Raw genomic sequence first — 27,951 nt, forward strand, 5'->3', positions numbered from 1 at the left:
TCGGTTTCTGAGACCCGATTGCAAGCAATTAACTTGCAATTTGAGTAAAAACTTCCTACTTGTAGAGAAAAACTCAAAACCTGAAATTGAACAAAAAAGCTAAGAAAACAAAAACAAAAGCCAACCAAAACTCAGACAACGATGGCAAACACACCATCGAATGATTTGATATTAACAAATACGAGTTTTAAACCTCGTAAAACATGCCTTAGAGAAGAAACCTATGAATTTTAAGTAAAAATCTGTAGAGGTTGTCTATTTTTGAAAATTCAAAAATAGAGACAACAAAGTGCTCACCTATGAGGTGTCTCCTACTGCAATAACATAAATTCCTAGCTGCTAAAGCTGATCTTTTTTTTCATTACTAACCAACTCCATGGTGTAGTATGCAACACAAAACAAACATTATCAAATTGTAAGATATTTCTATTAGGCAATCTCTTAGTCTCTATAATCAGCTCTCTAAGACAAAACGCCTCATAAGATCTTAGCAAATGTTCTTCCATTGTGGGTGATGCATGTTTAGCCAAAATGGAATCAATAATGTTTCCTTCTACACAAATAGGTATATCACTAGGGGCTGGTCCACCAAGTGTGTGTCCATTATCAAAATAGTTTTGAAGCTTCAAAGGACTCTCTAAAAGAGGAAACTCATGAACCTCATGATTTAAACTAAATGCACAAACTAAATTTTCAGAATCACACCTCTTCTCTTGTTCACACACATCACCATGTTCTTCTTGTTTACTTTCCTCAAGAAGATCTTCCTTTGCATGCTCAACTTGTATACATTCTTCTCTTGGAAGAAATAATGATCTAATGTATGATTTGTTGACTTGGCAGTCAGCATTTCGTTCGGGGTTCACGACATGGCTTAACTGCCTCCAGTGGATCTAGGTAAGTCTGGTGTTTGTAGTGGGCATTGATAGCTCGAGCTTTTGGCGCAACGGCAAACATACCAATAATTGGTATCAGAGCCTTAGGTCATGGGTTTGAATCCCAGAAGGTCTCTTTCATTCTGTCAGTGCGGAACCCTCAGTCGATGTTGAGGTGGAGATTGTTGACTTGGTGGTCAGCACCTCCTTGAGGGTTCGCGACATGGCTTAATTGCCTCCCATGGATCTGGGTAAGTTTGTCGTTTGTAGCGGGCGTTGATAGCTCGAGCTTTTGGCGCAACAACAAACATACCAACATGATTGCCTTTGTTTCCTTGCATTATCTAGCTGGTTGCATCATTCCTTGACCTCTTGTAGGTGTTGTCTTGCTTGGGCAGCAAGCGTCTTTGCCTTCTTAGCTCTTTGTAACCACCCATCATACATATGTTGTGTCCATTTAACATCTTCCATGGTATGATGTACAAAGTTAGAACCTTTGTGACCTGAATCCACAATATATACTTCATGTTTGACACCTTCAACTTGAGTTCCAACATTGGAAAACTCAACAATGCCATCATCTTTATGTGAAATGGATGCTACCTCATGATGAAGCAAGGATTTAGAATTGCTGTTGCGAAAATCAGAATGGATGTCATACCTTTGTGTCATGTTTTCAACATTCACAAACACCTCTTCATCTCTTGTAGCATGTTTATTAAATTCCTCAGAGATTTTTAAAACCTCATAGAGATTTTTAAAACCTCACTTATGGATGAACCAAGCGATTCTTCTCCATTGAAGATCATTGTTTCCTTGTACAATTTCTCATCCTCTTTAGGTGGCTTCTCTTGATCCAAAGTCTCATATGGTGGAAGTGAGCTTGTGAACAAGGTCTCACCTTCTTGAAGAATCCCACATGAGGACTAATCTTTGCCTTCCATATAATTACTTGTAGGCTACAATTCACAAACAAGTGATTCTTCATTCTTTCCTTATTCTCACTCCTTTAGCTCTTCTTCTTTCCCAATATTTCCTTTGACATCTCTTGATTTTTCTTTCTTTTTACACTGTGCACAATATTGTGGAAGGGGAAATGCCTCCCTCACATGCTGTGGTAGTGCCCTCCACCCATCACTATCTACCATGACATTATCTTAGAATTCCACACATCAAGTGGATCATTAACTAGTGACCGATCATTTCTAGGCAAGAATGTAAGCATTCTCGGTCTATCCATGGTGTGTGTATTTGTCCTCTCTGCACAAACGAAACCAAACTCACAATCTACAACTGCAGATGATCTAGCTCGCCTGCTATCACTCCTTGCAATTGTAAGGGACTTGTCTCGCCTATCATGTCTGTCATGTCTATCATGCCTGTCCCTTGGCCTATCCAAAGCCAACGTGTCAAGAGAATCAACTAAACGATCCAAACTCGGAATAATCAGTTGTTGAGTAGTAGCTAAAGTCCTCAAAACCTCACGACCATCCAACTTATCCAATCATGGACTATGACTACCATCATGCCTATCACCCATGCTTGTAGTTCATTGTTTAGTAGCAATACACCTTTGAGTTTTTTCACTATCACACATGAGTCAAAATATTGATATGCAACTCTAACCCGCTAACATGCAAGCCTCCAAAATGACATGCAAACATCTGGGTAGTCTTAAACCTAACATGCAAAGTAAACCAACTTTCTAGAATTGATCAAAATTGCCAAGCAATAAAACCCACAAATCTATACTACTTGAAAATGGCATGCAAAAGAAACCCACTTCATAAAATTGATCTAAACTGTCATGCAACTATCTAGGTGTCTGAATAAAAGACATGCACTGATAGGAAACAACATGCAAGATCCTAGGTCACCTCCAAACTGACATGCAACTGCGGCTAGGTCACATGCAACTGGAATCTTTGACATGCATTGACAAGAAACAACATGCAAGATCTTGGGTCACCTCCAAACTGACATGCAAGTGTGGCTAGCTCACATGCAGCTAGAATCTTTGACATGCACTAACAAACCCAACAGGCTAGCTGGAAAACCAACTCTCATACCATTGAAATATCTCGAACTCAGATAATGCTTCAAATTTGATTTGAGTTTTCATTTTTACTCATGTTTTATTTCATTATAATGTAATATTGCAACATTCAAACATGCAGATTGAACATGCAAGATGAATAATATAGATTTTCAAGGAAATCAATCAATGTAGAATCTAAATAAGCCAATTGTATTCTTTTAATTTAGAAATCTATTTCTGTTTACAGACACATGCTGCTGTTACAAATCAGAAAATGCTTAATGCCATGAGGTAACACATACCGGGAATGCCTCCATACATAAAATAACAAACACTTTGAAATTTGTGAGATATTAAATCTCCATGAAAATTGATCAATGATGTGCAATTGTGAATCCTAAGATGAATTCACCAAGTGAGTTGATCTAGGTTTCCATCCAAATAGTCAAAACCTCTAGGGTTTCCATCCTCGGGTTTACTGAAACTACAAGCTAAAGCTCTCAAGCCCTCAAGGAAAAGTTTCATTAAAAATACTAACTCAAGAATGAATCCTCATTTCAATTTTTCCTCCTTCTATAATGCTTTTCATTTTCAAAAGTGATACTTTATTTATTTCTTTCTTGTTCTACTTTTCCCTCCAAAAGTGACTTTATAATTTGTCATTGACATTATCATAAAGTCACTTTATAAAATAAAGTATGACCAACTGTTAATTAATTAAATATAAATAATCCTAAGGACTTAGGAATATTTAACATTTAATTAATTAAATAATTCCCTTGCATCAATCTAATTAGTCCACGGGAATAAAATAGGCTAATAATCTCTTCTAGGTGATCACTTGGAGAAAGGGGACATTACAAAAATCCTTTACGCACAAGATGAGACCCTTATTCAACTCATCGCAATAATCAAGCTGGATCTTCCACCACTGTGCTTATTCTTCCCTGAGAGGGTTTTTGTCCTTTAAAAGGCTGAAACAAACAACTTCAATCCTCAAAACCATAAGGGTTTCACCAAAGAGAATTAATGATCTACATAATGCCAAATGAGCCCCCAAACTGCTTTCTATACTTTTTTGCCAAACTTTCGAAGCATAATTTAAGATTCACTTTTTAATTAAACTCCATTTTAGCTCTCAAAAGAACCTTTTATTAAAACAACGATAATTTGACACACAAGGTCCCTCTTTTATGTGCCCAAGTTTTAAAACTTTCCATTCTGGATTCAACAAGTTATAACACTAAGGTGCTTTTAATATATTTTAAAATCAATTTAAGCAACCTGAGAAAAATAATTAAAAATAAAGCCATTAACGCACCCATTTTGTGGAAATGACTGAAAAGCATTGGAATCATAATTTGACTGCATTGGAGCGATCCCAAAAATGAATAATGATAAATGAAGCCAACTGGGTGACTTACCATAAATGACGTCCTCTCAAAGATTCTTGGAGAGCACAGTAGAAGCAAAAAATCATCTTGAAAAGTGGCACAAGCGTTTTCAAGACTTACAGAACTTGCTGGCAACATCAAATAACGCCTTTGATAATGTTGACACACACCTAGAAGGCCAATACCAACTGCAATGCAAGAGAACCCGAAAATAGGCACATTACAAATTGGAAAGGAAAAATACATTCTTGGAATTTCAGTTTTACAAACCCCAGTTTAGAGAAGAGAGCAATTGCTTATCTTCATCCTAGGACATAAACCCTACAATGAAATTGATTTCTAGAATGAAAAAGCCCTCCTAGCCAATCTAAAAGTGGATTCACACATGGTTCACAAGTGATTTAAGCAATTCGAGTTCATTATTTATACAACAAGTGTGCTGAAGGTTAAAGATTTTGAATATATTTGATTGCAAATATTAATTGTTTCACTTAAGAATAGCTTTTTGGAGATTATAGGGTGAGTTGTCTGCATTTCCATTTCCAGCTGCCAACCTTTAGGAACTCCTTGGTCACCCATCTAAGATTGATAGATTTTTCCATACAAAAGGCATCGCAGTTTTGGAGAGGTCGGAAGGGGGTTACTTTTCATGGGCTGCTAATGACTATCACAACCAGTAGAAAGGATAAATTAAATGTGAATTTATTGTGACAACACCTGAAACCTTTGTTGACTAGGTCTGAAACAAGGTGTCATGCATTAAAAGCGATCGTTTATTTAGACAGGTTTTAGAACCAAACACCAGCTACCATAACAAAGCCAGGCATCGTGCTTCCTAGTCACAACTGTTAATAAGGAGAAATCGCCACCATTTTTAGTCTACTGAGAGACTTTTGCTGGCTGTAGTGATAAGCCTGGTATCTCGATACGAGTGATTGCAACATTATCATAGAGATTGAATAGATTTGAGAAGAAAGAGAAAACTGAAGGCATCTGATCTCAATTAACATTCAGTAGTAACTCCCTATCTGTCCAGCGATATTGGAAAATGCAGGTCATGGCATTGAATTGACTTTATAACTGGACATGACAGCTTGAAGATTGGCTCTAGCAACTTCCACATGCCATACACTGTTAAAAGGGATTGGTAATAAAGTTAATTTATCTTCTGCAGACTCTACCAGTTATATTTTCTTTTAGAATCGCTATTGTTTGTGCATGGACAAAGGGAAGCATACAAACCATGTAACTGTGCTATTTAAATGCTGGCATATTCCTCTTATCTCACAATGTGAAACTATCATATTGAATTATGTTTCTTTAAGTAGTTCATGCAAGAAGTTGTGTTACTCTTTCATATACAAAAATAGTATAAACATTCCAGAAGTAGTTTGACAAACACTTGCAATAATACAAGGAAAATTCAGACCAGCCCATTACATATACTCCAAAAAATTGTTTCCTTCAACTTAATTCTACTTTTGTACTCATTCAATCAATATATACTTGTATATGTGATTAAAGCAGCTCTATTTGATTAGTTTATTATACCTTTAAAGTTAGTTTTGTGCAGGGTGAATAATGGAAGCTTTAAATCTTTGAAAAAACTCTATATTTCATGGTAATGAATTTGCCAAGACTGATTCTTCTAGCTATAGTTATGACAACAAAAACATTATTTACAATTGAAACAGGGAATAAGTTTACCAGAGCTACAAATTGCAATAATCAATCTTAAGTTTAGATCTCTATCCTTATGAATCACTAGTAGAGATCCTTCACTATTAAGCTGGCTATGTATTGATGTTCTTGTAATGTCCCCTTCTCAAACCTGATCCTTTCTGCAACCGTTGGTCTCTTTCTAGGAAGCTCGGAGGCCAGTCGGAGGGTAAAATTAGGGTTTGCCTTGGAAATCGAATTAGGGTTTGAGGAGGCAAGTGAAGCTATTTATTGGAGTCTTGGGAGGATTGAATGGATCTTTTGGCAGAATTTGTATTTGGGCAGCCGTCTGGCTCTGGACATGCTTCAAGGAATGGAAGCCTTCTAGCATAGGCATCTCTTCTTGCTTGAAAAATAGCAACTAGGGTGATTATATTCTCTATGTAATTGCATTTAGCCGTAGTTTATCATCAGAGTTTTCATTGTAATCATTTAGGCTTATAGTTCATTCAGTTTTCTGCATCTAGAATTCCCGCGACTAATTTCATGTTTTGTTCACAACCAGAAAATACAAAAAAATTGCATTGTGGGTATTAGTTCTTTGTATTTGCCTCACCTAGGCGTTGCATTTCCTAGGGTTTCAGCAAGTTTGGTTCATGCATTTATTTTTAATGACAAATCGTATTTTGCAGCCAGCCGTACCATTTTATATGCATTGGAAATCGTGCCATTTTTCATTGTGAAGGTTTTGCAGTGTTGTTTGAGTCTTTCGCAGGTTTCCACGTCACCAAGGCATTTTGCAATTAGTTTCCGAAGGAAAGAAGATTGTACGAGGACGAAATGAGCTGTTGGCAGTGATCCATGGGTTCGCGGCTGAATGTGCAGATTTATGTTGAATCAGAAACTCTCTTCTAAAAGGGGAGTTGTGAAAGAATTTCTTTGATTGTACTCTGACCAGTAGTACTGGCAGTCTTGAACTGTGATCTTGATTGTAATTGTCAAGCTAACCAAACTTATCTTATCTACCTCCATCCTATGGTAGCTTCTCTCCCTGTTGGGATTGAAAGCACATCCTGGATGTCGAGTGTCTTTTCAGTTTCTGCAATCAATTAAATTTAAGCATTTAAGTTTCACTCCGTCATATGGTAGCCCCTATCCGTCTGGAGTGGGTAGCACATACTTGGCGTTGAGTTCCTTCCAGTTCTAGATTTTCAGGGACCCTCTGACCAATGCTCGCCATCCCGGCGCCATACTGGTTAGAGTTCTTTGCATAAGCAACTAAGACCCTCTGACCAATGCTCGCCATCCCGGCGCCATACTGGTTAGAGTTCTTTTCATAAGCAACTAAGATCCTCTGACCAATGCTCATCCATACGGTGCCATTCTGGTTAGGGTTGCTTCAGCAAATCAAATACTTTTTCTCAGAACTAATTGATCACTCATATAGTTGTTGTAATTAAGTTGATCAAAAATTTCAAAAAAATTGGCTAGGGATATTTCAGTGGTATCAGAGCCAAGATTCTGCCATCCTGTGAGCAACTTGTCTATGAGTGACAGAGAAAAACGATATTGGGCAAGAGAAGATAAGAAGGTTGGGAAACAATTTCAGTTTCATCAGCCTCCTGAGGGTCAAACAGCCTCAGAAGTCTTGTGGGCTCACTGGGAGTCTTCTCAGGAATCTGATATGGCAGAGGGTGAGAGATCAGTTGGGGGTAATGAGAGGCACACCCACAACAGAGAAGATAGCGGAAAGGAAAGGGAAAGATCTCTGAGTCCCGGGAAGAGGTTTGAAAGAAAGATGGATGCTTTGATGGACATGGTCTCCCTCATGATGGGAAAAATGGGTCAGAACACCACTCCTCAGAATAACTCAGGCCATAGAGGAGAGTATAGTGCTTCCAAACCGCATGATGAGCATGTAGGCCGAATAGTGCCTAATAATACCAACATTTCTTCCAGACCCTTTAAACCCACTTTCCTGGCACCTACAATCAACCAGCCAGATCCCGAGGAGAATGCTTCATTTGTGGAGCAGTTGAGACTCGGTAGAGCAAAGTATGATTCTCTGCCTGATGACATCAAAATGGATATGTCCTATAATGATTTTATGGATCATAAAAGGAAAAACAAAGGACAAGGGAGGTATTATGACCAAAGGAGATCATTCAATCAAGGGGATTTGTACCAAGCTGTCAACAAAGTCATCCTTCCACACTTTGACGGGGGTGAGACTAATTCAGCCCGAGCTTGGATTCAGAAGCTGGATAACTATCTAGCTCTTAGGCCAATGGCAGAAGAAGAAGCGATTAAGTTCGCTACGCTGCACCTGGACGGAGTAGCGCACGAGTGGTGGTACCATGGCCTCATTACTCTTGGTCATCGATCTATCACAACGTATGATGAGTTCACCACTAGGCTCATCGAGAGGTTTGAGAAGAAGGATCCTGAAATCCATTTCAGAGAGCTTGCTCAACTGAGACAATATAGTACGGTCGAGGCTTACATTGCAGAGTTTCAAAGGCTCTCAGTCATGGTGACTGGAATCACGGAAAGGAGACTGGTGATTTTGTTTAGTGAAGGGTTGACAGAACCTCTCAAAGGTTGGATCAAAGCCTTTGACCCTCCATCACTGCAAGAAGCCATGAAAAAGGCAAGGAACATGGAGTGGGCTGCTCCTAAGGCCAAGTTTCAGTCAAATTCCCCCTTTCAGAAAAGGGATAAGGGAAAAAGGCCTCAGCATAGACCACCCTTGAGACCTCAACACCAAGAGTTCAAGAACCGCAATCCAAATGTTACCAGATTGGATCCAGAAACCCTGAATGAACTTAGAAGGAAAGGGTTATGTTTTCGGTGTAGAGAAAAATGGTCTCAAGATCATGTTTGCCAAAAGGGGGTTAAGTTCAATCAGATTGAATATTATTCTGCGGGTGAAAGTGGGTCTGATTTATCCGACCAGCAATCTGATTATGAAGAAAGTGAAGGTGATAGAGCCCCAGAAGAATCTGGAGATGAAAAGGAGTGTGGTGGAGTCTTGGCCCAGCTCTCTAGTTTTCAAAGAAACGAATCATTCAAGGTTCGTGGGATGATCAAAGGGCAGCGAATTGTTGCCTTGATCGACACCAGAGCAACACATAACTTCATTGATGAAGTTGTAGTAGCCAAGAAGGGGCTGCAAACTGAAGAGTTTGAAGGGTTCAAGGTCATGGTTGCAGATGGATTTCATATCTCTTGCACCAAGAAGATTTCAAACATGACCATGCAGTTGGGAAACTACGAAGTCAAGGATGACTTCTACGTAGTACACATTGGGGATACTGATGCTGTCTTAGGTATTCAATGGCTGCGATCTCTTGGAGAGATCTCCTTGAATCTGCGAACTATGGAGTTAAAGTTTCAATCAGATGGGAAGAGAGTAGTTCTAAGAGGCATGTCTAATGGAGGTCCGCGAGTGGTGTCATTCAAAAGAATGGCAAGACTGATCCGTCATGATCAAGTTGAATGGGTTGCCGAATGTATGATCCTCCCTGCAAGTCCCATTGAGGCTAAGCGTGATCAACCTCCTGATATCCAGTCTCTGCTTGCAAAGAAGAGTGCAGTTTTTGCCGACTTGCCTCCTGGACCTCCCCCTGAACGGGGTTCAGAACACATTATAGAGCTCAAGGAAGGAGCTAAACCAGTGATCACAACTCCATACCGGTATCCAAAGAGGCAGAAGGATGAAATAGAAAGGAATATTCAAGAACTCCTGGAGATGGGTTTCATTCGCCCAAGCAAGAGTCCCTTTGCTTCAGCAGTAGTGCTTGTTAAGAAAAAAGATGGGACCATGCGCATGTGCGTGGACTATCGTGCTTTGAATCAAAGCACCATCAAAAATAGATACCCCATTCCCCGAATTGATGAACTCATTGATGAGTTACATGGGGCCAAGTTCTTTTCGAAGATCGATCTGAGGTCGGGCTACCACCAGATTCGGATGAGGGGATCTGACGTGGAAAAGACAGCCTTCAGATGCCACTATGGCCATTTTGAATTCCTAGTCATGCCCTTTGGGTTGACTAATGCTCCAGCCACCTTCCAGTCTTGCATGAACCGTGTCTTTCAGAATCAGTTAAGGAAATTTGTGCTGATATTTTTTGATGACATCCTGATTTACAGCAAGACTTGGGATGAGCACCTTAAACATTTGGAGGTAGTGCTTAGTACCCTAGAGTTAGAAAGTTTGTTTGCAAAAGCTTCCAAATGTGAATTTGGAATGGAGGAGTTATTGTACTTGGGTCACATAATCAGTGCTGGGGGAGTAAAGGTGGATCCGGAGAAAATAAAAGCAGTAATGGATTGGCCACCTCCCGAGAACTTGACTCAATTAAAAGGATTTCTAGGTCTATGTGGTTTTTATCGGAGGTTTGTTAAGGGGTATTCCCAGAATGCAGCTCCTCTTACTGATCTCACCAAAAAGGGGGCCTTTGTTTGGTCCGAAAGAGCTCAAGAGGTGTTTGATAAATTTAAGAAAATCATGAGCTCGTGTCCAGTTCTAGCCATTCCAGACTTTTCCAAACCATTTGAGTTGCAGTGTGACGCATCAGGTGAAGGAGTTGGCGCTGTCCTGATGCAAGACAAACACCCTATCGTGTTTGAGAGCAGAAAATTGAGGGGTGTGGAGAAATCCTATTCAATTTATGACAAAGAAATGCTTGCCATTATGCATGCATTAGCCAAGTTCAGGCAGTACTTGGTGGGAAACAAGTTCGTGGTAAAAACAGACCACAATAGCCTCAAGCATTTTATGCACCAGAAGGATTTAAATGAGAGGCAACAGAAATGGGTGAGTAAGCTGCAAGCTTACGACTTTGACATTGAATATGTCAAAGGGAAAAATAATGTCGTGGCCGATGCTCTCTCCCGACGGCCTCATCTTAGCTCATTGTGTGAGCTTACTGCAGATTGGAGAGACATGTTGCTTGCTGATTATGCCAAAAATCAGTTTGCAACCAGCATTTTAGAAGGTACTTTCCATGATGAGAAGTATCAGGTGGTTGAGGGATTGATTCACTATAAGGGAAGAATCTTTTTGGTGGCTGATTCTAAGCTCAAAAGAAAGATCCTTGTGAATTTTCATGACATCCCAGTTGCTGGCCATCAAGGTTTTTTTAAGACCTATAGGCAGATCCGCGAAAGGTTTTCTTGGAAAGGTCTGAAGAAGGAGGTGCAACGCTATATTCAGGAATGTCCTGTTTGTCAAGCGAATAAGAATGAGCATACATTGCCCGCCGGATTGCTGCAACCACTTCCCATTCCCAATCAAAAATGGGAAAGCATTTCAATGGATTTCATCACTGGGTTGCCCAAGGCCCAAGGGAGGGATTGCATTTACGTGGTGGTTGACAGATTAACTAAGTTTGCTCATTTCTTTGCCATTACTAGTACTTTTTCTGCAGCCCAAGTTGCAGATTTATTTTTTCGAGAAGTGTTTAGGCTTCATGGATTGCCAAAGAATATTGTAAGTGATAGGGACAGTAAGTTCCTAAGTACATTTTGGCAGGACGTCTTTAGAATGAGTGGTACTGTGCTGACTCCAAGCACAAGTTATCACCCCCAAACTGATGGGCAAACTGAAGTTGTGAACAAGTGGCTGGAAGGCTACTTGAGAAATTATGTGTCAGAGCAGCAGAAAGCTTGGGTTAAGTGGCTGCATATAGGCGAGTACTGCTACAACTCTACCTATCATATGTCGATCAAAATGTCTCCCTTCTTGGCACTTTATGGGTATGAAGCCCCCAGCTTTGCAGATTTGGTGTTTGGGGATAGCAAAGCCCCTTTAGCCAAGGATTTATTGCAGCAGAGTCAAGACATAATGAGGTCCTTAAAGGATAATTTGCAGATTGCACAGAATCAGCAGAAGTTATATGCTGATCAGAGACGGGTAGAGCGTTCTTTTGAGGTTGGGGACATGGTTTATCTCCGGTTACAACCTTATAGACAGTCTACTCTCAAGAAGAGTGGAGCTGAGAAGCTGAAACCGCGCTTCTATGGACCATTTAGGGTCATCAGGAAGATTGGGGCTGTAGCTTATGAATTAGAGCTACCTTCAGATAGCAGAGTGCATAACGTCTTCCACGTGTCTCGCCTCAAGAAGGCACTTGGACACAATGTGGTTGCTTCTTCACAGTTGCCACCGTTGGACGAAGAAGGACTATTGATTCTAGTTCCCGAGGAGATACTTGATGTCAGAGAACGTTCTTTGAGGAATAGAACTGTCAGAGAATATTTAGTGAAGTGGAAGAACCTACCTTTGGAGGATGCAACATGGGAAAATGATGAGATATTACAGCATCCTGGGTTGCGATTGCTTGAGGGCAAGCAATCTTGGGGAGGGCGGACTGTAATGTCCCCTTCTCAAACCTGATCCTTTCTGCAACCGTTGGTCTCTTTCTAGGAAGCTCGGAGGCCAGTCGGAGGGTAAAATTAGGGTTTGCCTTGGAAATCGAATTAGGGTTTGAGGAGGCAAGTGAAGCTATTTATTGGAGTCTTGGGAGGATTGAATGGATCTTTTGGCAGAATTTGTATTTGGGCAGCCGTCTGGCTCTGGACATGCTTCAAGGAATGGAAGCCTTCTAGCATAGGCATCTCTTCTTGCTTGAAAAATAGCAACTAGGGTGATTATATTCTCTATGTAATTGCATTTAGCCGTAGTTTATCATCAGAGTTTTCATTGTAATCATTTAGGCTTATAGTTCATTCAGTTTTCTGCATCCAGAATTCCCGCGACTAATTTCATGTTTTGTTCACAACCAGAAAATACAAAAAAATTGCATTGTGGGTATTAGTTCTTTGTATTTGCCTCACCTAGGCGTTGCATTTCCTAGGGTTTCAGCAAGTTTGGTTCATGCATTTATTTTTAATGACAAATCGTATTTTGCAGCCAGCCGTACCATTTTATATGCATTGGAAATCGTGCCATTTTTCATTGTGAAGGTTTTGCAGTGTTGTTTGAGTCTTTCGCAGGTTTTCACGTCACCAAGGCATTTTGCAATTAGTTTCCGAAGGAAAGAAGATTGTACGAGGACGAAATGAGCTGTTGGCAGTGATCCATGGGTTCGCGGCTGAATGTGCAGATTTATGTTGAATCAGAAACTCTCTTCTAAAAGGGGAGTTGTGAAAGAATTTCTTTGATTGTACTCTGACCAGTAGTACTGGCAGTCTTGAACTGTGATCTTGATTGTAATTGTCAAGCTAACCAAACTTATCTTATCTACCTCCATCCTATGGTAGCTTCTCTCCCTGTTGGGATTGAAAGCACATCCTGGATGTCGAGTGTCTTTTCAGTTTCTGCAATCAATTAAATTTAAGCATTTAAGTTTCACTCCGTCATATGGTAGCCCCTATCCGTCTGGAGTGGGTAGCACATACTTGGCGTTGAGTTCCTTCCAGTTCTAGATTTTCAGGGACCCTCTGACCAATGCTCGCCATCCCGGCGCCATACTGGTTAGAGTTCTTTGCATAAGCAACTAAGACCCTCTGACCAATGCTCGCCATCCCGGCGCCATACTGGTTAGAGTTCTTTTCATAAGCAACTAAGATCCTCTGACCAATGCTCATCCATACGGTGCCATTCTGGTTAGGGTTGCTTCAGCAAATCAAATACTTTTTCTCAGAACTAATTGATCACTCATATAGTTGTTGTAATTAAGTTGATCAAAAATTTCAAAAAAATTGGCTAGGGATATTTCAGTTCTTAAGATAGTTTTAGTAGATCATACAATTTAAAGAGTAAAATGAAAATCTGAATTCAACAGTATATAACTAGAATAATTGAAGCATTGATAAAGTATAATATAAAATTAAAGAAATTGGGATATGTCTTAATTCCTCCATAGAGAAACTACTAACATAAATCCTTTATATGGAGTTCCTGTAAATTTATAGCCTATCCTTGAATATGGGAACTTGCTATTCAATCTTATCATTTTTCACTTTGTATCAAGCTCAACAATAATAAACAACTACAAGAAAGAAATCAGAAATAAGACCTTGCAATATCTCCAATTGAGCTGAAGTGCAATTAATTGCATTCATCTTACAATAACGCCAATGACCATGAGGATCAGCTGATCCTGGTGCCAAAATATTATAAAACTGGAAACCATGCAAAACACAAAGAAATGACTTTCCCAGAATATGTCGAGAAAGAAACTTGTAATCAATGATAATAATAAGGAAATTACCTGCCAAGTATCATACACTGCATTCAAGACAAATAAGGGCGTCTGGATGTATGGCAATAGATACTGTGGAAAAAAGCACTGCAATTTCATTCCATAATAACATCAGACATATAAAGAATGTCCCTCAAAGATAGATATATTTATGTCAGGAAACAGAATGTGAACATTATATGTCACCTGGCTTGGATTCAATTGTGAAGCACATGCTTGAGGCAAGTTCTTCACTACTCCCTGCAGTTAACGATATTGACAAGTGCATGAAAATACAAAATTATTGAGACCTTAGGAAGAAAAGCAAAAGAATTTTTTTCAAAAGTACTGTTTCCATTCCCTTTGTTTCAAGATTTCTCATTCTAATTGTCAGTAACAAGATAGCACGTACAAAATTCAAAATATGGTTGAGTTGTATAGGATAACTAACCATTTTTGTGCTTCTATGATGCATATGAAAGATTCCTATCAAGTATTAAAAATAGAACCATGTATCAGACTGTGAAATTGAGAAAGACATCTTAAACTGTGCAAATTAAAGGGCTTGGAGTGGTAGAAGGAAATTACTTTTATTAGAATAGAAATGTTTTAAGGATCACATCCCCTTCTAAGAAAGACATACCTGAAGACAATAATAGTGTTACAGGGTTATCATGGAATGCGACCCTGGCCAAATAATTATGTTGTACGATGTGTGTGGAAGCATGTTTTGACTCAAATTTCAAATGTTTCACCTATAACTATTCTCTAATAAGAACAACGTTTGTTCCATAAGGTATTGAATCTCATAATTCCCTATATGCTGTTTCCAATACACAAGATTTTGATGCTAAGCTCCATAGTTACAACTTACAAGGTATTAGTGCAAAATCATTACTAATTTAGAATAGAACTGGTATGTATGCAATACAGAATCCATAGGTCACTTATCTGTATCAAATACACAATATATCTGTTCAATTCAAGACACTACAAATCACTCACTTATTGACTATTAACCATTAAGTGGGTGAGTGGGGGTGTGGGTCACCATAGATATGCAATAGCCAGTCCATTCACCATCATAATAAGATAGATTAGTGTGAGTATGGATCCACTATCCATTCCACTTACAACATTATCCAAATGCAGAAATTTCACTTCATTTTCTGTCATATAGAAGTCATATGCAATGTCATTGTCTACATTCCTTCTCAGTTATTCGTTGACATAAAACTATATAATCATTTTTAGCATTTTTATTTGCACCTTCTAATGCAAAACAAAAACATAACAGCATGTGAGGATAAACCTCTCTTCAAATTGGAACCAAAAGATCCCTTTCATGCAAAGTGATCATTTCCTTAGAAAGTTAAAGAATAGGAACTAGAGATTCAGGGATTTCAGCATGTGAAAAACACAAACTAAAAGAAATCCTTTCTTTTTGTTCTCAAGTCTAGGACACAAGGCAAATCAAGACTTCCAAACAATACAAGAGATTTTATGTTTTTGACTAATGAAGTGTAGCAACTAGTAGCTAAAATATTCATATAAAATGCCTAGATATAAAACACCCAGAAAAACTATTCTAGCAATAGATTACAAAACAGAAAAAAAAAAAACTCATCCAACACATATAATAGATTTCCACATGTAATGCTAGCTGAAATATGTCATTCAAATGCATCTTCCAAATTGTTGTGACCTTTTTACACATTGCCCCATTGCTAACGGGGACCCCCTCTTTTCCAGCTTTCTGCGTTGTTAGGTTAGGGTTTTGGCTTTAGAGGGCAATTTTGTGTTTCCCGTGCCCGAGTCTTAGAGTATTGATCATGCCTAGTGCCGTCTAGGGTTTTTGAAGTTATAGGATCAAGTTGCAAACGTTGATATTTTAATGATCCTAAATTTTGTCTAAGTGTTGACCTTTTGAGCGTTAACGTGTTTTTAAACACGCGCATCAGTGATTTTAAAGTGCCAAGGTATTCCCAAACCTTTTGGAGTTGTTTTCTCGCTCTTAAAGTATTATTTAAATTGAATTCGCACTTTATCCTGACAAATTTCCTAGCATTTCACTCAATTTTTTGGAAAAGCTGCCTAAGTCCAATCTAATTTTGAAGTTTCTAAGAGATTTTGAGTGGTTAAAATGCCAAATTCCTAAGAGAAATTCATATTCCAAGGGTTAGAAGGTCAAATTCCATGCTAGAGGTGCTTTTCCCCTCATATTCCAGACTAACCACCCTTTTCCCCCACTCGAAATCCACACTACACATGGGCTTCCCCTGAAATCCATACTGGCTATGATTTTCCACCACTGTTTATCCCCACTGAGAGTAATTTGATGAGTTTTGAGTCCGGATTTTCATCTAGAATGAGGTCGATTTTCCACCAGGGAGTATTTGTTTGCAAGTAAAGTGAATTTGGAGTGTGGATTCCTTATCCAGACTGCCATCGATTTTCCCCTAGAGTATTTTGTATGCATTTTGATGAAATTTGAGCATGGATTTATATCCAAACTAGGATCGATTTTCCCTTATGGAGAAATTTTTGGCATTTTAAATGATTTTTAAGGTATTTTTTTTAATCCCAACTAAAGTCGATTTTCCCCTGGAGGCTCAATTTTGATTTAAGATTGAAATATTTTATAAGTGAGCCCCATTTTAATTGTTTTTAAATGATGATTAACGATTATTTAAAATTTTAAAAGCAAAAAATTCAATAACTTGCAATAAGCATTTAATATTTTAACCTTCTAGAAGCAAGTTGGTTTTTACCAAACAAGTATATAAGCAAGTGTTTTATCCCACATTGCTTGTGTGGTGAAAGTGAGAGGTAAAAGAAAGTATAAGAGAAGAGCTTCCAACATTATTTTATTATTAAATCTACCAGGTGTCTCCATGGAAGGCGATTTTTTTCCCTCATTGGCGAATTTTGGCAAAGTGCTGAAGTGAAGTGTTGGGTTGAGGATTTTTTCCTCTTCCATTTTTTCCAGCTTGGCTATCCATTCCCTGGCTGCCATTGAAGACCATTTGTAGATTTAGCGATTTTTCCAAGTTTGGTGTTTTTTCCAAATTTGGCAATTTTTGGTGAAGGTGGCGATTTTTGCTGTTTGGGAGTAGGCGATTTTCTCCTCCATTTTTTACTTACTGTTCCAACCTCCATTGTTGCAGATCCGAGTTGCCCTTGAAGACATTTTCAGAATTTTAGGAAGGGCGCCATAGCTAGGAAAATTTCGATTTTTATTTGGAGAGCTTTGTGCCATTGTTTGGGGTGATTTTCTTCATGCTTGGTGGCTGCCATCATTCCCAGCTTGCTGATTTGTTTCAGATCTGAGGTTTGCTTCAGATTTGACCTCCATTGTTGGCTGTACATTAATTTTCAGACTTCAATTTTTATTGCCCAGCCAATTCCAACTTAGGCGATTTGCATTTGGAGGTGTTTTGTGGAGTTTTAGTGCATTTTTCAGACCATTTCATCGCTGTTGCAGGTCTGAAAACTCCATTATAGGCAACTGTTCTCAGAAATTTTCATTTTCAGCCACCTAACCACTTTGGCGATTTTGCTTGGAGCTGATTCCTTAGCTATTTTCTATCATTTTCAGGGATTTTTAACTACTTTGCAAGGTGCTGGTAAGTCTGAAGTAATTAATTTTCAGACTTGTCCTCAGAAATTTATTTTTTACCAGCCACGCTTACATTCTTGGATATGATTGTTTTCATCATCAAAACTGATTTTTATCAAGTTATGCATATTTTTTAAGGATTACAACATGTTTTAAAAGTCTGATTTTTAGGTTGTCTTCAGATTTGTTGACCTCCATTGTTGACTGCGGAAGGTGTCTTAAGACATACTTTGTGTGAAAACACAACCTTTCACACCTTTCCTTAGTCATCGTTGATCCGGTATACTCCTTTGCATTTTAGCTTGCATATTTTCTAAGCATAAGGAGGTATTAAAGAATTTTATAGAGGGTTTCCATGCCCTAGCGTTGTCATACTTTGAATCTAATTGTCAAAATAAACAAAGAGTATGGATTATTTTCCTGACTTCATGCTCTAATTAGCTAAAATCTTTAGAAAGTCTGGAATTTTACCAAGAACATTATTTATTTTCCTAAGTCTAACTTCAAGCTTCATACAAGTACGATGTCTAAGTCCGGATTCAAGGAAAGGAAAGAACTACTGAAGATGCTGGAGACTGGATTCTATCCAGAGCTTAAGATTTCATCCAGATGGAAGGAGATCACAGATACAAACATACATTTCCTAGACACCGACCAAATGCAACAGCAGATGTTCGGAGTCGGAGATCAAGTTCCTTCCCCAGCATATGCGAACATTATGAAGAGTGGTATTTTTCATGCCGCTAGATTTCCACAGTTCATACAGTGCAGTGAGCTTATCCTGGAGTGTGCACGGTGTCATGATCCACTCATGCGAATGATCAAAAATCCTAAGGGCGTTGTTATTGCCTACCTTGCTGAGGATGCTATTGCAGAGGCGTTCGGAATTCCACGCAAAATGGACATGAAGGATGTGACCAAGGATGAATATACAGAAAGATACACGAAGAAGATGGGTGTATGCAAGAATTTGATAAACAAAGAGTGGATGATTGAGCCTAGGTATCATCATTCCAAGGCTCCCAAGACACTCATGTGCGTAGACTTCAAGGAGGAGTATAGCGACTTAATATTCCTACTCAACAGAGTGATAAGGATGCCACAGGGAGCAATATTCGATGGATAGATGTTCCACTTCATCCAAGATTGTCTTAGAGGAACATTAATAAATTGGTCTAAGATTATAAGTGACAATCTGAGCTTTCAGCTGAGGAATGTAGAGCGGTCCAACTCATTCACCATGACTTCCTACCTGGTATACCTGCTTGCACGGTTTGTTTCATACAGAGGATTGATATGCAAAGATGAAGTTAGGAATAGGCAAGGACAATTCAGGAGTCATGAATGCTACCCCCAGCTGAGCATGTATAGAATTGGAGACTATAAGAGAGTGAATGATGCATTCACTATGTACATCACACGGATATTGCAAGACAGAATCCACAGAAGATTTTCCAAGGAGGCAACAGAGTTAATAGAAAAATATGGATCATGGTATATTCAGTTTCCCACTTTCACGTACCTTAGGATTCATGGGTTTCAATCCGAACCCTACAGACTTCCTAGGTATCCGACCGACAGAATGATCTTGTTGGAAGTGGTGAGACAACTTCTAGAGTTCGATGTTATTCAAAGAGAGAAGCATAGGACATGCATGACCTTCCCTATTTCAGTAGGGAAGACGTCAGAGGTTTGTCAGTCTACCATAGCCGCCAGCACTGCGAGTGAGGAGCTTTCATTCTATCGATTTGCTACATATAAGAAAAGAGAAAGATTTGATCCAGACAAGAAAGTTGGAAGGATCAGGGGAGAGAAGTTCATTCACAAAGTTGACATAGAAGATTAGTGGGCCAACTTGATGGACGAGCAAGCAGTGAAGAGAAGAATGTGGTCCCGAATGTCAATGGATTTCATGAGGAAGTGTTGACTTTTCCTCATTCCTGATCAAGTGTTAGATAACAGAGATCAGACGCACCCATAGTATGAGAGTGAAATGAAGAAGGCAATCTTATTGCCAAATTGGTCAAAGTTAGAAGAGATTGACCTGAATGTATTGATGAGAGAGGTCTTGAGTTTCTCTCGTGCATGGGTAGATATACAGATGAATAAGTTAGTTGATATGGGTGTTCCCTTTACTTATGAAAGGATGAAGCCGGAAGAGTCTACTTCCGAGGATGATTAGAGGACTATCAATGATGTCAGAATTCATGCAGACGAAGAGAGTCAAGCTCCCAAGAGAAGGAAGAACACGCCAAGAGAAGTCAAGGCCAGAGGGAAGAAGATTGAAGAAGTGAAGAAAAAACAGAAAACTATCATTCCTCCACCTATCATTCCTTCACCCCCTCTCAGTGTCTCGAAGTGATTGAAGTAACAGAGCAGAACAAGGAAACCCAACAGTGGTCCAACATAGTGATACTACCAGGGAATACTCAGGAGTTACATGCCACACCGAGATCTGCACCTCCTAATGAGAATGATGATCAATCAGGATCCCCCACTGTCCTTTTGGAAGTTAGTTTGGGAAATGAGGTATACGATTGGACCAGGAATAATCCTGATGATGATGATGATATTATCTCGACATTGAGAGGACAAGATTGAGAAATATGTCTCGATAATGGTATAGAGATGGCCGCTATTCCTGATTGACTGATGAGAAGTATGGAGAAAAGTAAGAAAATGATAGAGGTACAGCCTATTGACGACATTGATGACTACCTAGCTAGGAGTGCTGAGGTGAAAGAACCCAAGAGAGCTGTTGTCCTCATTTTTGTTTCCAAAAATGAAGCACCACTACGATGAAATTTTTGTGAAAAAATAAAAATTATTACTCTATGGCACGCTTCCCGAGGCAAAATTTTGACTAATCCCTGGGCTGGCTTAATCCTCAGTCCATTCTCGAACTACGTTTCAAATTTCGTCCAATTCTGGGTTCGTTTGCTATGCCTTTCCTTCAATTTCGGGTTTTAAAACCCAGACTGCAGGTGGAGAATTTTCTTCAAACTGCAAGTTTTAATGATATTCATTGTTGTGGTCTTTGTAGGGGAATTTTTGATCACTTACATGTGCATTTTTTATTTCAAATATGTCACTTGTAATTTATTTTAAGTTTCCCCTTTAATGTTTTTATCTTTTTGTTGTTTTTTGGTCATTTTTAGTTAAAATAGGGGTTTTTTGGCTCAACTGCAAGTAAACTTGCAGTTTGTTCAAAAAACCCCTACTTTAATGGTTTTCACATGTAATAGGGATTTTAAATCCCCATTACATGTGTGCAAGTGTTTAATACTTGTTGTAGGGATTTTATTTCCCCCTTACAAGTATTTTTAAACTTGCAGTTTGTCTTTTAAAACCCGATTTTAACATAAAAGTTCATTTTTGACAATTATAAACTTGTCATTTGTCTTTTAAAACCCGATTTTGGCTTAATGAGTGAAAAAGTGAGATTTTAAACTTGTCATTTGTCTTTTAAAACCCGATTTTAAGCATGAAAGAGGGAAAAGTGAAAATCGAACTTGTTGTTTTCTATCCAAAACCCGATTTGCTTCCTTTTGAAGAAAACGAACTTGCCTTTGGCTCTTCAAAACCCGAAATGCAAGAGAAAAACGATTTTAGACCTTTTCAAGGCGAAATTTGTGGAGAAATCGTTGGATGAAGGAGGCGTTTTGGGTTTGCATCCTATCTTCATGCATTGTTGGACATCTCTCATGCCATTTGAAGGATACATTCGCTGGTTTTTACCCTAAATCAGCAACCACGCTATTCATTAATGCCACGTTTTTAGGAGTTAAATCTATAACAATTTGCACACTCCTAAATCGTTTTGCTCTTTCCTACTAAGGCGTGGAGTATGGGATAGGTTTCAAGACATTTAATAATCCATTGAATGTGTATTGAATACCACGTTTTTTGCAAAAACGTGATTCTCTTTGGCTGCGTTTTTAACTATTGGCGCCATTACCTCCAACAAATGCCTTGGGCGTTTTGCTCCAACAAACTTGAAATGAACACTTTCATTGGCATTTTGCTCCTCCAAGTTTAAGATTGCTGCCATATTTGGGGGCATTTTCACAAAAACGTGATAAGGGTTTAATAGTCCAGTTTTGCTTCTTCATCTCAAGAAGTATTGCATTGTTGGAGAAGCATTTTGATTTTCTAATCAAGGTATGTTCTTCCTTTCTTCTCTTCTTTTTATTATGTTTTCCTCATTTTTCGTTATTTGTTACATTTTTCGCATGTGTTGTTCTTCCCTTAAAATTGGTTTTCATGAAAGAAATCTTCCCTTTGAAATGCAATTGTTAAATTGCATTATTCTTCTCAAAATTCCATCTTAGCTTGTATTCGGGATTTTTAATCTCGATTACAAGTTCGCTGGAAATTCTTGTTCTTTCCTTACGGTTAAGGAATTTAATCATTTTTTGTTAAATTTCCAAGCTTGAAAAGTGTGAAATACCCCTCTCTTGCAAATTCGGGTTTTGAAAACCGGATTACATGTTGAAAAGATCTTCCCATTTTCATGAAAATGACTATCTCGGATATTCCCATTTCTATCCATTCACGTTCCCCATATCCGTACTTTCCATTTCCATCATTTCCCGCAAGTCAAAATCCCATTTTTCATCCGTTTCTCCATTTTCGAATTTACAAGTATACTTGTATTCAGGTTTTAAAATCCCTATTGCATGTATGTACTTTCCAACTTGTATACTTGCGAAAATTCCCCCAAGATCCGGAATTGGTCAAAGTCAAGATTTTCCCATTTCTACATATCTTCCCTCTTCTTCTCACAAAACCGTGAAATTCAGAGATCAAAGTTTTACCCATTTGAAAAAGAAAGAATGATATTTGCAGCTGATTATGATGTGGCCTTAACCCTTTTAAGTCTTCATCACAGCATTCCAGGTTCGCAATCAATGTCAAATTTCCCGGCATCGCCAACTCCAAAGAAAATGAAATACAAATATGACAAATACCAGAATGAGGTTACACCTTCCCAGGTATCTTCTCCATTGGATCACATCAGGGACACAAAAATAGGGCACGTTGATATGGCAGAATTCATTCACAGGGTAGAAGATCCACAGGATAACAACTTGCAGCGGCTGCTGGACAGCCATATCCATCATGCGTCTTCTTTCCCAGTGGCTGCCCTAGAACCTGAATTTGTTCTTGCATGCGCTCATCATTTTGACAAAGAGTCAAGAGTCATAAAAAATGATGATGGTGAAGCCATAATTCGTCTTGATGCGGATACAATCGAGAAGGTCTTCAAAATACCTCCTGCACCTGTTTATATGGAAATCACCAAAGAAAGTGCAGCAGAGTATTATGTGAAAAGAGAAAAAGATTGCAAGCGCCACATCAATAGGTGGATTCATGAGCCACGTCCTTCCTTCTCAAGATGGGCAAAGTTGTACCGTTGTGATTTCAAGTGGGAGATAGGAGACACCATCACTCTTCTCAGCAGAATGTTAGGCCTTGAGCACTCTAATGTCTTTGAGCCATGGATGTATCAATTCATCATGTTCATACAGCAGTCGCATCACATTTCATGGGGTGAAATCATCAGCGATGCTTTGTGCGAACAACTTGCAGCGGTTCCTACCACTATGACCTTCTTTATGAATTCTTATTTGGTATATTTAGCAGCATCACTTAGACACTTTCCAGGTCTTTCTACCAAGGGTGATCGCTCACTCATACCAGTTTGGGAATATTATGACCAGCTGCCTTTGAAACCTAGCAGACTACATTTCAGAAGAGTCCAAGACGCATTCTTTGGATATTTTATGTGTCAGTTTGACATGGATCTCATAAATAAACGAGTATCAGATGAGGCATGGGTCAAGGTATCTGAGTATGGGTGTTTATTCCTGCAATTTCCCACCTTCACCTACATGAGGATTGGCTGCTATGATGGACAACCATACATGCTTCCAAGATACCCGACCGATAGGATAATTCTTATGGAGTTGGGAAGACAGATTATGGCTGTTCATACTCTTCAGTCTGCTAGACACAAGGTTGGAATGGGGATCTCCAGCACAAATCCATTGAAAATTGGTCGATACTCCCTTGTCACATCTGTGAAGGCTAAGGCCATGGAGGTTGAATTGTAGGAAATCAAGCTTAAGAGGTTCAAACCTAGAGCTGATTTTGATTATAGAGGTATGAAGGAAAAGATCAAGAAATCCTTTGTGCATGTTCATCGCATTGAAGACATCTGGGCAGATCTCCGCACAGAAGCCGAAGTTCTGAAGATGGATTACTGCAGGCTCACTGTTGAGCAAATTGTTGACTTGAACTTGGCAGATATCCCACAAGGGATGATCGATGACGGGCATATACTTGATCTTGAATACACTTCACAAAGGGTTGAGGAAGCTCCACTTCCTTTGATCCAATGGTCACACAAAGAGTGCGTTTCCATTCTTGACAGATTTCAGCCTATCTTGGCCAACACTAACGCATGGTTGAAAAGCAATGCTGTTAGACTTATCAAAATCAAGGTTGGTAAAGAAGATGATTCTACAGGGCCTCTTAGACGGAAGTCTGAGATTCAAATTGATAATAAGGAGGGTGCTTCATCTTCAAGCACAAGGATCAAATTACGAGTTAGTCGTGCAGTAGTGCTTCCACCTGAAGAGACAACTACTCGTGGGAAGGAGAAATCACGGTTCCATGTTCAGGTGGTCGATCTGGATAATCCAGAAGAGGGGCAGCAATCTGATGATGCGCCTAAGTCTCCAGTTCTAGACACGCCTCACGAGGTCATTCCTCCAGTTTCCATTGAGACGCCTCTTTCCCCTCCTGATTTGCTCATTGATGAGTCTCCTCAGAATGCAGTTCCCATTTCAGCATACGAGCCTTCTCCTGATCAACAGCGAGAAAGTGTGTTGAAAGTTCCTGAAGATATTCCCATTTGCATTCAGTTATCAGAAATTGACACTTCCACTTCTGGTTTTGAAGAATTCATGAGGCAATCTTCATGTCCGTTGGTAACTGAGCAAAACATGGTCGCTATTCAAACAGATATTCCTCCCAGGGTGACCACGGTGATTCAAACAGAAACTGCTTCTCCTTTGCCTACAGCTGCTACAGGAAGTGAGTTGATGACTTTGCCTCCATGGCTTAGTTCTTTCACCCCGAAAAGAAAGAAGCAAGAGGTCTCACCTGATGCCTTTGACTACCAGCAACTCAAACAGTCCAGATCCAAAGTTGCTAAGAAGGCGAAGACTATTTCCAGGGTAACTGTTGATAGCAACAAGATGAAAGTAGCTGAAATTGTGGAACCTATTGCAGATAAACCACTTGATGAAATGTCAGCTGCTGATTATAAGGTTACAAAGGTAGAATTGGGCAAGCAAACACATGAGGTCATTAAACATGATGCTCAGTTTTCTGTTGCTTCACTAGTGCAAAGATGTGACAATCTTCTTGCAAAGAAAAACAAGCTAGAAGAAGAAAATCGACAGCTCATGGCAGCCATCTATAAAATCACAAAACCTGCTGCTGAAGGGAGTAACTCTATAGGTTCTTCTGGTTCCCAAGAATTGATTCGTGGAGTGGAAAGAGCTGCTCAGAAAGTACAAGCACTAGATTCCTGGGTTGATCAGCTTCATGATCAATGCGTGCAAGTGATAAAAGACATTTTTCAAATAATGTCTAAGCTGGAAACCATTGAGGAGAAATTGGATCAGACTTCTAACACTTTCAAAAAGAATCTGGAAAGTGTTGAGAAAAGTCTGGCAATCTGGCATACCATGCCCCAACAACAGCTCAATATCCTGCAGGATCACGCCATCATTTCTTCCAGGGTCATGTACTTGGAATTCGAGGAACTCATGGAAAACAAGACTCTTGTTCTTAAATCCCTCATCAAAGAGATCAGTGATGCAAGGAGATTCCGGGATGAAGTTTATCAAGGTATTGTCTCACATTGTGAAAGGGCCTCTTGCAATATAGTAAGTCAGGATGGAGAGCTAATTCCAGAAGAAGAGGTTCTTGCGGATTTACAGATGAGGATTCATGGTGAATGGAGGAGTGAACAATTCTCGGCAGTTTCAATTCAAACATTGATGAAACACCAAGCCTTTTTGCATGAGATTCAGTCCATCTTGGATAAAGACAATTCCGCGCTTCTCCGCTGCCACGACACTATTGTGAAGACTATGGTAGTTGCTAAGAACACTCATGAACCGAATCCCGAGGAACTACAAGCGAGCATCCGGAAGTTTCAAGGATTCATGTCTTCACAAAATTCAACTTAAGTGTTTTTCAGCACTTAGTTGAATCTTCTCTCTTTTTGTAATTTCTTAGTTGTAATTTTGTTTTAACAAGATACATGTAAAAGTAGTTTATGTAAAATGCAAGTTACACATTACTTGTACTTTTGTAATTACACGTAAGGTAACTACAAGTTGTGTCCGATTAGGACTGTAGTCTGAATAAGTCTTAGTTAGTTAGAATAACTCTTAGTTAATTAATGAAGTCTCAGTTATTTATTAAAAGAGTCTTGGTGGTTGAGAGAATCTCTCAAGTTAGTTGGGATCCTCCCACCTTTTTCTCAAACCTCCTATTCTATAAATACTTGAGAGGTCCATTGTAGTTTTTATCTTTTGGAAAGCAAGCAAAAACTCTGTCAAATTTACAGCAAGAAGTCTTTGAGCTTATGTATGTGAATTGAAGGTTTTGGAAGAATATTAAAGAAGGATTACTCAAGTTTTGAGTCTTTGAGCTACATGTTTGAGTTTGAATCTTTTTATTTCTTCTATGCAAAGTAGTTCTAAAGGAGCTTAGTCCAATCTGATTTGAAGTCTTTGAGCTGCAAGTAGAGAAGATTAATTAGAATAGGAAACTCTCTTGAAGGAGCAGCAAGTCTTTGAGCTTGCGTCCATTCTTGAGAAAAATTATTGTTTGATAACAAAATAGCAACAAGTCTTTGAGCTCGCATTATTTCTTGTCTTTATGTTGAAAGAATAGATTATTCCAGTCTTTGAGCTGTTATCTTTTATTCATTGTAAATTTTAGTATAGGAAAGGGTAGATAGGACTTCCAATAGTCAAGTCCTTGAGCTTGATATTGCTGTCCCGTCCCGAAGGAAGTGACGGAAGTCTTTGCGCTTTCAGGAAACTTCATTTCCTTTCTCTCATTTCACTTTAAAGTGGTTACTGCTGTTATTCAATCGCTATCCTTTTCTGTGAAGAGAAAAGGATATTGTCTTTCTTGAAAAAAGAAGAAAGATTGCTATCCCATCCCATTTTACTTTCCAAGTTGTAGTCAGATAGGGGGAGCCTTCCCTTAATTAGGAGAGTTTTTACTCATATGCTGTGGTTGAAACCACAATTTTGTATATTTCCCCAAGTATACAAAATTTTCAACCAACAGTTTTTTGGCGACTCTGCTGGGGACACGGACGCATTCGGGAGCCTCACGCTTTCGTTTGAAGACTAGTGTCCTACCGTTTTGAAAGAAGATCTTGGAAATTCCTTCATTTCTTTAAGCTGGAAAGTTCGCGTGTTTACGTTCGTCGGAAGAAAGGTGAACATTCAGAAGAAATATCTGTTGCTGAAAGAGCTAGATCCTTTTTGCTCGCTAGTACATCTTCCCTTTCACGAACCACAAGTTATCCTCCTTCAAGGAAGAAGAAATCCATCCCAAGTGAAAATTCTTCCTTCTTTTTCAAACCACTAATACCTTCATTACCTAATATGGCTAATCCACCTCCACTTCCTCCCCCCGGTCCATGGGGAGTAGCTTTTGGTCCTTTGGCATTAACCCCGCCTCTTCATCCGCTTCCACAAGGTTCACGCAAAAATCTTCCCAAATTTTATGGCGATGGAAAGCAACACCCAGATGAACATGTCAAGTCCTTTTATATGGCATGTGGTGTTCTTGGGGTTGAACATCAAGATGTTGCTGTTCGGTTGTTCATAGAGACTCTTCAAGGTATTGCAGCCGACTGGTTTTTCAATCTTATGGCTGGTTCAATTGTTTCCTGGAACTCGTTGAGAGACAAGTTCGAGGAACGTTTTAAGCCTGCAGAAGATGAGCACGCCTTATTGGCCCAGTTGACACAAATGAAGAAGGATATGCATGAAAGCATGCGTGAATTCATTGCTACATTTAACAAATTAGCAAATAGAATTCCTGATAATTCTAAGCCTGCTCCTGAAAA

The 27,951-nt window shown here is 39.1% G+C and overlaps 1 protein-coding gene across 2 annotated transcripts in view; it reads right to left on the bottom strand.

Moving 5' to 3' along the window:
* Nucleotides 1–27,951, bottom strand: part of LOC131047805 (pectin acetylesterase 3) — a 229,980-nt gene that overhangs the window by 96,351 nt on the left and 105,678 nt on the right. Inside the window, exons 9-12 of one of the 2 annotated variants that reach the window (XM_057981594.2) lie at nucleotides 14,366–14,419; nucleotides 14,189–14,266; nucleotides 13,994–14,099; nucleotides 4,338–4,495 (exon numbers count right to left, since the gene is read on the bottom strand). In XM_057981594.2, the coding sequence (XP_057837577.2) occupies nucleotides 4,338–4,495; nucleotides 13,994–14,099; nucleotides 14,189–14,266; nucleotides 14,366–14,419 (396 nt within the window). The remainder of the gene's footprint in view (nucleotides 1–4,337; nucleotides 4,496–13,993; nucleotides 14,100–14,188; nucleotides 14,267–14,365; nucleotides 14,420–27,951) is intronic. The other variant, XM_057981595.2, reaches the window with a different exon arrangement.

This window comes from Cryptomeria japonica, chromosome 8 (genome assembly GCF_030272615.1).
Source record: "Cryptomeria japonica chromosome 8, Sugi_1.0, whole genome shotgun sequence".
Classification (NCBI taxonomy): domain Eukaryota; kingdom Viridiplantae; phylum Streptophyta; class Pinopsida; order Cupressales; family Cupressaceae; genus Cryptomeria; species Cryptomeria japonica.